The sequence below is a fragment of the Microcaecilia unicolor genome, chromosome 1 (genome assembly GCF_901765095.1).
Source record: "Microcaecilia unicolor chromosome 1, aMicUni1.1, whole genome shotgun sequence".
NCBI lineage: Eukaryota > Metazoa > Chordata > Amphibia > Gymnophiona > Siphonopidae > Microcaecilia > Microcaecilia unicolor.
This window is the reverse complement of record NC_044031.1, coordinates 729,718,087-729,728,806: the sequence shown is the minus strand read 5'-3', so window position 1 is coordinate 729,728,806 and position 10,720 is coordinate 729,718,087. Positions and strand designations below refer to the sequence as shown.

Sequence of the window (10,720 nt, the reverse complement as noted above, 5' to 3'; positions counted from 1 at the left end):
GCCGGCCTATTATATATGACTAGGCAATTGCCTAGGGTCGCGGCCTTGGGTGAGGGGTGGCAAAACAGTTGATCCTGAGTACTACACAAACTGGAACAACAGAAGGTACTGCAGTTTTCAAATGACCTATTTATTAAATACTTCTGAGAGGGGTCTACTTACTACTACTACTACTTAACATTTCTAGAGCGCTACTAGGGTTACGCAGCGCTGTACAAATTAACAAATAAGGACGGTCCCTGCTCAGAAGAGCTTACAATCTAAAGGATGAAATGTCAAGTTGGGGTAGTTTAGATTTCCTGAGAAAAGGTGTAGTGATTAGGTGCCGAAGGCGACATTGAAGAGGTGGGCTTTGAGCAGTGATTTGAAGATGGGTAGGGAGGGGGCCCGGCGTATGGGCTCAGGGAGTTTGTTCCAAGCATGGGGTGAAGCGAGGCAGAAAGGGCGAAGCCTAGAGTTGGCGGTGGTGGAGAAGGGTACTGAAAGGAGGGATTTGTCAAGAAAGCGGAGGTTACGGGTGGGGACATAAGGGGAGATGAGAGTAGAGAGATAAGGAGGGGCTGCAGATCGAGTGCATTTGTAGGTGAGTAGGAGAAGCTTGAACTGTATGCGGTATCTGATCGGAAGCCAGTGAAGTGACTTGAGGAGAGGGGTGATATGAGTATATCGGTTGAGGCGGAAGATAAGATGTGCGGCCGAGTTCTGGATGGACTGAAGGGGGGATAGATGGCTAAGTGGGAGGCCGGTGAGGAGTAGGTTGCAGTAGTCAAGGTGAGAGGTAATGAGAGAGTGGATGAGAGTTCGAGTGGTGTGCTCGGAGAGGAGGGGGCGAATTTTGCTAATGTTATAGAGGAAGAAGCGACAGGTCTTGGCTATCTGCTGGATATGCGCAGAGAAGGAGAGGGAGGAGTCGAAGATGACACCAAGGTTGCGGGCAGATGAGACAGGGACGATGAGGGTGTTATCAATTGAGATAGAGAGTGAGGGGAGAGGAGAAGTGGGTTTGGGTGGGAACACAATAAGTTCCGTCTTGGCCATGTTTAGTTTCAGGTGACGGTTGGACATACAGGCAGCAATGTCGGATAGGCAGGCCAGTACTTTGGCCTGGGTTTCCGCAGTGATTTCTGGTGTAAGGGTTGGTGTTGGGGTGATCATGGGATAGGAGGCAATGTTCTGTTATGGATTAGGAATTTGTTACTGGACAGAAAACAGGGGGTAGGGTTAAATGGCCATTTTTCTCAATGGAGGAGGGCGAATAGTGGAGTGCCGTAGGGATCTGTACAGGGACCAGTGCTATTTAAATATTTACAAATGATCTGGAAATCAGAACAAGTGAGGTGATAAAATTTGCTGATGACACAAAACCATTCAGTTGTTAAAACAAGTGCGTATTGTGAAAAATTGCAGGAAACCTTATGAAATTGGAAGACTGGGCATCCAAATGTCAGATGAAATTTAATGTAGACAAATGCAAAGTGATGTTACCTGATGGTAAGGAGTCAGCACCCATGAAAATGATCTAGGTGTCACTGTGGACAATACAATTAATTTTTTGCCCAGTGTGCGATGGTGGTCAACCCCCCCCCCCCCCCCCCCCCCCCCCAATGCTTGGAATTATTAGGAAAGGGATGCAAAATAAGACCAAGAATATTATAATACTTCTGAATTGCTACAATGGTGTGACCTCACCTTGAGTATTGTGTTCAATTCTGGTCGCCGTACCTCAAAAAAGAATTAGAAAAGGTTCAAAGAAGAGCGACCAAAATGATAAAGGGAAAATGGGACTTGATATACTGCATTTCTATGTTTTTTTGCAACTCATATGAGGAAAGGCTAAAGAGGTTAGGGTTCTTCAGCTTGGAAAAGAGAGGTTGAGGGGAGATATGATTGAGGTCTACAAAATTCAGAGTGGTGTAGGAGTGAGTAAATTTGTTATTCTTTTAAAAGGTACAAAGACTAGGGAATACTTTTAAAACAAATAGGAGGAAATATAGTTTTCACTCAACAAATGGTTAAGCTCTGGAACGTGCTGCGGCAGGACGTAGGAACAGCAGTTAGCTATCTGGGTTTAAAAAAGGTTTGGACAAATTCCTGGAGGAAAAGTCCATAGTCTGCTATTGAGACAGCCACGGGGAAGCCACTACTTTCCCTGGGATTGGTAGCATGGAATGTTGCTGCTACTGGGGTTTCTGCCAGGTACTTGTGACCTGGATTGGCTGGGCCATTTGGTCTGAACCAGTATGGCTATTCTTATGCTCATGATTGCTGGTGGAGGAGGGCGCCGGCAGGAGGTCTGAAGTTAAATGAGAGGGGGTGGGGGGAGTGGGTATCGCTCGGCTGGAGGTTTAACTAGGGCGTGTGATGTCGTTGCATCTTGCAAAAGCCCTGGGTGTTGTTAGAAAATTGTAGAAAGGTGCGGCGAACTGTAACCCACTGCAGATTGCTGCTGCTGCGGTTCTTCTTCCCAACCAGCGTTCAGAGAGTTAAATCGGGGCGGGGTGGCCAGACACACCCTGGGCACAGGCAGAGCCGCCGAAGCTGCTTTTTTACCTTCTCTGAAAGTTGCTGCTTGCAACAAGGCCGGAGCTGCTGCTGCTGCTACCTCCCTCTCGTCCCTTCGGAGCCCAGCGGATCCAAGCCTACTCGACCCGGCCGGACCCAAAGCATCGCTTCATCACCATGTCCGTATCGGACGAAGTGGATGGGATGACGGGGCTGCGCCCCCACTATGGCTGTAAGTACTGGAAGCAGAGCTGGCTGCACTTTAGATCGGGTGTGGATCGGATCGGATCGGGCGGTCGTGATCTGGTTTTAGGGATCTAGAAAATCTAAAATCACGGGAGGGAGTTAAAGTTAGTCCCCTCCCCTCATCATCCTGTTCCTACTGAGGATTTGGTAGGTTCGTTGATTTTGTTTTGTGCCCGGGTCCATTTCATCTTGTAAATATCGACATTTGTCCCCTTTTTTTTGGCGGGAGTTGGGGTGGTGCCTACAGTCTGATCAAGTTGGGTTCGGCTCTTTGATCCATCCGCTGGATGGTGATCGGAAGGAATCTCCAACTCTGCTTATGCTAGACGTTTCCTGGGCTTTTTATATAAGAATGTGGAGTTTGTAGCTCTCACGCATTGCTGGCTACATCTGCTTCCTGCCACGGGGCCAGATCTGCCTGCAAAAAGAAAACTTTTTCTGTACAGGCACAGCCTCAGGAAAAGTTTGTGCATATATTTTTATGGACATACTACATCAACTATTTGTGAGGCAACTCTGTAGAATTATGCTGCTTTTTGCTAACACGGGAAATGCATGTTTCTTGGTTTCAAACACCCAGAAAATGTCAGGGTAAAAAAAAAAATAAAAAAAGACATTTCGCAATTGAGTTTCGTTCAGAGCCGGAAAGGCTCAAGCAACAAGAAGTCAAAATCGTACTGAGCAAGCAGGATTTCTCCAGCTGCCGGCCTTGTATCGCGAGTCTCCTTCCCTCTCCAGCCCCCAAACTTTGCACCACCCTACCCCACCTAGAGATGTAATACAGATGTCCCAGGAGCCCCTTGCTACATGTTACTATTTGTGAACATCAAGAGAGTGGCAAAAGAAAGTGGCAGCACATCAGGGCCCTGCCTTCTCCTCTGACGCTATCATGGTTTTTCTCTCTCTCTCCCCCCCCTCTCTTTCTTTCTACCCCATCTCTGTACAGCAGGCCTCTCTTCCTTATGCCACATCCATCCCTATCCCCACACCTCGTCTGAGCAGCTATTTGGAATAAGGAAGAAAGCAAGCCTGGAGGATACGATAGACTTCAAGTGGAGATGTATAAAGGTGGAGGGACAGGCTGGGCTTGAGGAGAAAGAGGAAGCAGGAAACAAAGAAGTTTGTAGTAATATAACCCCAAACTTCAGAAAAGTAGGAGGGACAAACCTAGTAAGAGAGAGACAGACAGAGCAGGTGATTCCCCCTCTCCTCCCTCGCCCAACAAAAATAAGAGCTTGGTGGCCTCAACACAGCATCTCCCAATACCAGTAAAAGCACCACCGCCAGTCTACCTCATCCCATCCCCTTCCTCTCATTCTGTATTCTAGCCCATGCAATTTCACCTTTCTCTCCCTCCCTCCCTCCCTCCTCTTCAGTCCCCTCTTGCCCTCTACCTGGCATCACGCTCACCAATTCTCCTTTCCCCCTGAACACCATGTCCAGAAAGTTTCCCATTCTCTTCTCTATGCCCTGCTCTGTCTCCCATCCTGTCCCCAGCTGTTTCTTTATCCCCCAGCCAGCATCAGTATCTCCCCACCCATCCTCTTTTCCCCTTACAACCACCTCTTCTCTCTTTCTTACTCTTCACCCCTCTTCTCCGCTGCCTTCTATTTCCTTGCTGCCTGCCAACCCCATGCTCCCTCTCTCTTCTCTTCCTGCTCCTCTCTATACCCCCTACCTAGCACCAGCATCCCCCTATCTACCCTCTGCTCACCACCTCTGTCCTCCCTCCCCCACTCTTGTCTGCCATCCTCTACCCAGCATGAGTATCCCCTTCCCATCTTCTCTCATCCTTCATGCCAACAATGCCTAACAGCTTCTCACTTCCCCCTGCTCCTTCTCTTCCCTCCTGCCCACCACCTCTTTGATCCCTATTTTCTCCCCTTCTGCCTCACTCCGTCTCTCTTGTCTTCCGTCATCCCTCTTTCGGCTGCAGCTTGACCACACAGAAACACTCCTACCTGCAACCTGACTTTCCTTCTGACCCGGGGGTTCCAAAAGAATGATGAGGGCTTAGTAGCTCTTACATAGGACCTCTACCCATCATTCTCATCACTCTGCTGTCTTCCCATCAGCAGGTTGTGTCCTTTCCCTTTTACATTAGGAGCCCAGCAACAGCCCTTGGGGGAACAAAAAGAATCTGATCCTGAGCCCCTGGGGAAGAGAGGGGATGCAACCTGCCTGGTGGGAGGAAAGGATGGTGGAAGACAGAAGAGGGTCCCTCTCTGTCTCTTACGATCCCATATCCCAGCTGAATCCTCTGTCTTCCCCCCTCTTCTGCACTTACTGCTAGGCTGCCTAGGGGGCTCTTCTGCTCACTGACTCCCCTTGTAATAATACAGGTCCACCCTGTATCTTGTGCATTTCTCCTAACCCGAGTCGCCTCTCCTCTTGTGTTTTCCCCTTGCCTCGCCCTCTCCTCCTCTCGCTTTCTCTTCTCCTGCTGTTTCATCCTGTGTTGTTCTCTCTCATGGCCCCCACACTCTGCTTTCTTGCCCCAGTCCTCTCTTGTATGTCACTTGTCCACCCCTTCTTTTGCTGTTTCCTCAAACTCATCTCACACCTCTCACTTCCTTCTCTTTTGCTATTGCTTCCACTCTCCCCTCTTTTTCTTCCCACCCTGACCCCCCACCCTGTTCCCTTTTTTCTATCCCAACTGTTCTCCTCTTTTGCCCCTAAACTTCCCTGTCTGTGCCACCCATCCCCTTCCTTATCCTGACTCCATCTTGCACTCCTCTCTTTCTGTCCCCACCCCCGCACGTCTCCTTTCCCTTTGCTCTGTTACTCTCTTGCACAAAACTTCCATCTTTCTGCCCTACCCCCCTCACATCTCCTCTCTCTTCCCATTCTGCCCTATTCCCGGGTCCCAGTACCAGATTTTCACCTGATCTCTTTTGCCTTGCCCCCTCCACATTCTCTCATCTCAGGCCCAAATGTTAAGGTCATCCTTCTTACATAGAAAACTGAAGAGAGATAATGATCATATGTTTTATTCAGTCTGCCCATTTGTACCATCTATTATTATCCCTTCCTCTCCCTGAGTGATCTTTCTTGAATTCAGATACAGTTTTCATCTCCACCACCTCCAACGGAAGGCTGTGCCATGAATTCACCATCCTTTGTATGAAGACGTATTTCCACGGGTTACTTCAGAGTCCTCTTTCACCTTTATCCTACACCCCTTCACTCCAGAACTTAATTTCAGTTGAAAGAGACTCACGTCCTGTGCTTTAGGTATCTGATTAGATACACCTTTATTAATTCACTTTATCACTTTTTTTTTCTCCACTGGCATATTAGGTTTTGTCATTGGGTTTTCGATCACTGGTTCTCCATTTCAAGATATCACCACACACGTGTATATGTATAGATAGATAGATAGATAGAGATATAAATATATAGATATATTTTTTATCTATCACAAACATTTTAGTCCATCCAATCTGAGCTGGGATTGTGGGTCTTCCTAATTTTAACATTGGCAAACTATATGTTACCTCTCTGTTTCGTCATCTCTTCCCGCTCTTCTATGGTAGTTTAATTCCTTGTGACCTTTATATATCTGTTATTACGATTATTTTTTGAGGTCCCTGACAAAAAGGCGTATGTGCTGAAACATGGCCTGTGTTGGGACTCTTGGTCAAGTGCATCCTGTACACTGCATGAGAAGATTGTATTAAGAATACTCCCATTGTTTTTAAGGAATAAAAAGACTTTTTCGATTTTGGACTTTGTCTAGATGTCTTCCACTCTTTTTGTTTTGAATGGTTGTTCTCCTGTGGAAGGTTTTTTCCCTTCTTTTTATCTTTAATTAAATGTCTGGATCATATCTCCTCTGTCCTGCCTTTCTTCCAAAGTGTACATATTGAGATCTTTTTAAGTCTGTCCCCATACACTTTCCCCCAGATTCTATACATGGTATGCAAATTTCCGCAGGCTATCCTGAGAGCACACACAACTAAATTGGCTAACAAGCTAATTAACACCAGTAATTTGGTGCTAACAATCAGTTATTGGTGTTACATGGTAACAATTTGGATTTGCACAGAATTGAACACAATATTCGATGTGCGGTCGCACCATGAAGCGTTAGAAAGGCATTATAACATCCATTCCTTTCCTAATAATACCTAACATTCTATTTGCTTTCTTAGCCGCAGCAGCACACTGAGCAGAAGGTTTCAATGTATCAGACACCTAGGTCCCTTTCTTGGTCCGTGACTCCTAATGTGGAACCTTGCATGACGTATCTATAATTGGGGTTCCTCTTTCCCACATGCATCGCTTTGCACTTGCTCACATCTCAAAAGATGTTCCTTTCTACTTCTTCATTAGACCTGCTTTTACCCTCTTTCCGATTCAAATCCTGAGGCTCTACCTTGTCAAAAATCAGGACAGTCTCTTCATTTAACAAGACTTCACAATTTTGGCACGATCCACCCATCAGCAGTGGTATTTGGGAAGGGAGGCGGCAGTCATTGGCCGGTTACAGGGAATCGAAGCCAACCTAATGGCTCTGCGTTTTGGCCCCTATTGACTTATTCAAGTGAGGCTCTGCACATGGCCCACATCAGGCATGGAATCCCCTCCGAATGTACAGCATTCAATCATGGGATATTTCAGGTAGTGTTATCTGGTGGGTTTAGTGTGTGTGATGCTTTGCTGCTGTTATCATCTGTGTTAGTTGTGGAGATGGAGCAGAACAGAGTTACTTTAGGGCAGACTTATACGGTCTGTGCCAGAACCAGTGGTGGGAGGCGGGGCTGGTGGTTGGGAGGCGGGAATAGTGCTGGGCAGACTTATACGGTCTGTGCCCTGAAAAGGACAGGTACAAATCAAGGTAAGGTATACACAAAAAGTAGCACATAGGAGCTTATCTTGTTGGGCAGACTGGATGGACCGTGCAGGTCTTTTTCTGCCGTCATCTGCTATGTTACTATGTTACTTTAATGTGCTTATGCCTTTTAATGAGACCTGACGTTGAAAAAATGAGTAACACTTGACCACAAAGTACAGATTCTTTATGCAGAAAACATGCCAAGCCAGCACTGTCTGCTCAAGCATCGTTATTCCTCTTTAATATCAGAATTAGTCATTCTAGCTACAAGGGATCAACTTTTTCTTTGAGAAAACAGAATCAGAAGGGTTGGAAGATACTTCTTGGTCCCTTACACTGCACACTAATTACTGTGATGCTCACTGGCCTCGACCCTCATCAAGTAAAATGCTAAACCTATCACCCCTGTAACTAACACGGTACTCCAAAAAAAAAAAAAAATGAAAACCCTCCTAAAAAGTAACGTCTCATTTCCCCTTACTTTTATATTCTGATAGTTGCCAACATTTGCTTATTTCGGATCTGAAGAAGAAGGGTTACAAACTAATTAAAAACATTTTTTAAGTTAGTCCAGTAAAAGAGGTGTCATCTTATTTTCTTTTCTGTGCTTTGTTTTATTTCTGTTTATTCCCTTACTTCATAAAGACATAGAATGCCCGAGTTATTTCTCAAAACCACACCCTACACCCTAGTCTAAGCTTTCCTTACCCACAAACTATGAGGATCTGAACAGTAGCACTTTTCTGCTTAGACTGAAGAAAGTCTGTGTTAGGAGCTGCAGGCCCCTGCCCTCAATTGAGTCACTTACTAAAGTGAATTTTCTCCACCCTCACAGAGAATCTCTGGCTGTTCACAAAGCTTGGAGCACTGGATTATCAGGATGATCTGTGAGCCTGAAGTGTGGTACATTTCTATTGTTACCTTTAGAGAGTACTGCCTGTATCAAGATTAGTTACACTCTTGAATATTAAAATTCATTCAAAATATCAAAATACAAAGTTAATTAGCTGGTCACAGCACCTCCCTCATCTCCCAGCAAAGCAAAGTGGGGCAATTCCATAAGTGGGCACCTCCTTTGGGCACCCTGATGGCACATGGTGAGAGTCTATTCCATATTTTCATCTGGGTGCCCAGATTCCCTTCAGAATTTTATTGTAACCTGGCATCGGTGTGCCTAAAATATAGGTGCCTGTAGTTACACCATCCATAAACCTGGCATAACAGCAGGCTCCTAAATGCAGCAAGGATGCAGGGCCGCTGAGAGACAGAGCTGGGCCCGGGGCAGGGCAGCTGCTCCCACATTCGGGACGCAGCTGCCACCCCCCCCCCCCCACTTGGGATGCAACTGCCGCCACCGCCCCTTGCTCAGGCTGCCACCACCCCCTACCATCCTGCATCAGTGCGTCTGCTCCTCCCCAGCCTCCATGGGGAGCCCGGTGCCAGGGTCTCTCTCTCCTGCTCCTGTGTGCCGGGACCAGTTTATCGCGTTAACGCAATCGCCCAGGTCCTGACAGGAGCAGGAGAGAGACAGACCCTGAGACCCCAGCGCCGGGCCTGGGGGATTTTGCCCCCCCCCCCCCCCCCCCCCACTCTCGGCAGCCCTGCAAGGATTTACATAATATACAGTATTTTGTAAGTTATGTGCCTAAACAGTTGCAATGTTCATGCTTCTCTCAGGTGAATGCCCCCTTGCAGAATAGGGCTTAGTCGCTTTGCTGTTTGTGAAGTGCTGGTATTCTGTACATTTATGTGCACAAGTGCCTAGTTATGCATTCTTAATTTCATTCTTAAGAAATGTACATCTGTGTATGAGAAAGAAGGCATGAGCTAAATCCAAATCCTTTATCTTGGTGGTTCAAGATGAGTTACATTTATGTGTTTGCTTGTTCCTTGAGGACAGATTGTACCTGAAGCAGTGGAGGGTTAAGTGACTTTCTTAAGGTCACAGTAAGCAGCAGTGGGATTTGAACCCTGCTTTTTTTGGCTGTGAGCATTAGGCTACTCCTCTACTCATAGGATTTGCTTTGGGGTGTAGGATGGTGGGAAAATGCCTGGTGCCATTTGGTGGCTGCATGTTCATATGTACAGTGGACATTTCAGTGACCATCTTGACTTCTTACAGCTGTTTTGGATAATGAGAGATTAACGGCAGAAGAAATGGATGAAAGAAGACGTCAGAATGTGGCCTATGAGTACCTTTGTCACCTGGAGGAAGCGAAGAGGTAAGATGTCATGACTTAGACCTTCTATGAGACCGGACTTTGAAAAGTGTTAGACTTGTTACTGGGAAGGTGCGCACATGGGACTACTTGTTGATGTGGAGAAAGAGGGAAAGGGGACCTGATCGGTAAATGACAAACAGGTGTCCATCTCGTTTGCCCACCTACTATGGCAGTGCTTCTCTAGTCTCTCCTGGAAGCACACCTATCCAGTCAAGTTTTTATGGTTTTCAAAGTGAACATGCAGGAGAGATTTGCAAGTTCTCAGGCATATTCATTGGCTCGGCATGGCATGCCTTCAAGGAGTGGGTTGAGAAACACTGTTCTATAGTCCCAAAGAACTCACTAAATATCTGGCTTTCCACGCACATCTCTTGGCGAGAGTGCCTGGTAGCCCTCTGAATTCTGATGCCATCTTAGCCCCCATCACCCTTAATGAGATCAGGAATATATCAAGAAGAAGCGTTGACATGAAAAGTGTAATTTCTTTGATTGTAATCTAATCGATTAATTGAGTATAGAGCAACTAATATAGGTCATGGATTGTCATCTGCTTCACAAATTTATCACTTGCATGTATTAAGTGTAACAACTAGTCTGCAGCATTGTGGCAGAACCGCATATATGGGCATTTCAAGTCCTCCCCACCCCCAAATTGCCTTGTTCATCCAGTCTCTGCAGCTGAAGAATAGAGTAGCCCAAGAGGGAACAATTGAAGGTGCAGCAGGGCTCAGAAATGCTCTAGGTGTGGTCATGCCTCAGGCCTGTCACCTGAGCTGTGGAATAGGGATTCTATTTGAGCAGAGGCTGTGTAGGGTTTGTCTGCTAGGTTGGTTTTAATATTTAATGCTGTCAACTGCCCTGATGCAATTTCAGCTTAAAGGGCAGTCGGTGAAAAATGTATAAATGAAATAAT

General features: G+C 46.4%; 1 protein-coding gene across 1 annotated transcript in view; it reads left to right on the top strand.

Moving 5' to 3' along the window:
* Positions 1 to 2,517: 2,517 nt before the first annotated feature.
* IQGAP1 (IQ motif containing GTPase activating protein 1) overlaps positions 2,518 to 10,720 on the top strand; it is a 232,648-nt gene continuing 224,445 nt past the window's right edge. The window contains exons 1-2 of the mRNA XM_030189633.1: positions 2,518 to 2,734; positions 9,708 to 9,807. Coding sequence (XP_030045493.1) covers positions 2,680 to 2,734; positions 9,708 to 9,807 — 155 coding nt within the window. The 5' untranslated portion in view covers positions 2,518 to 2,679. The remainder of the gene's footprint in view (positions 2,735 to 9,707; positions 9,808 to 10,720) is intronic.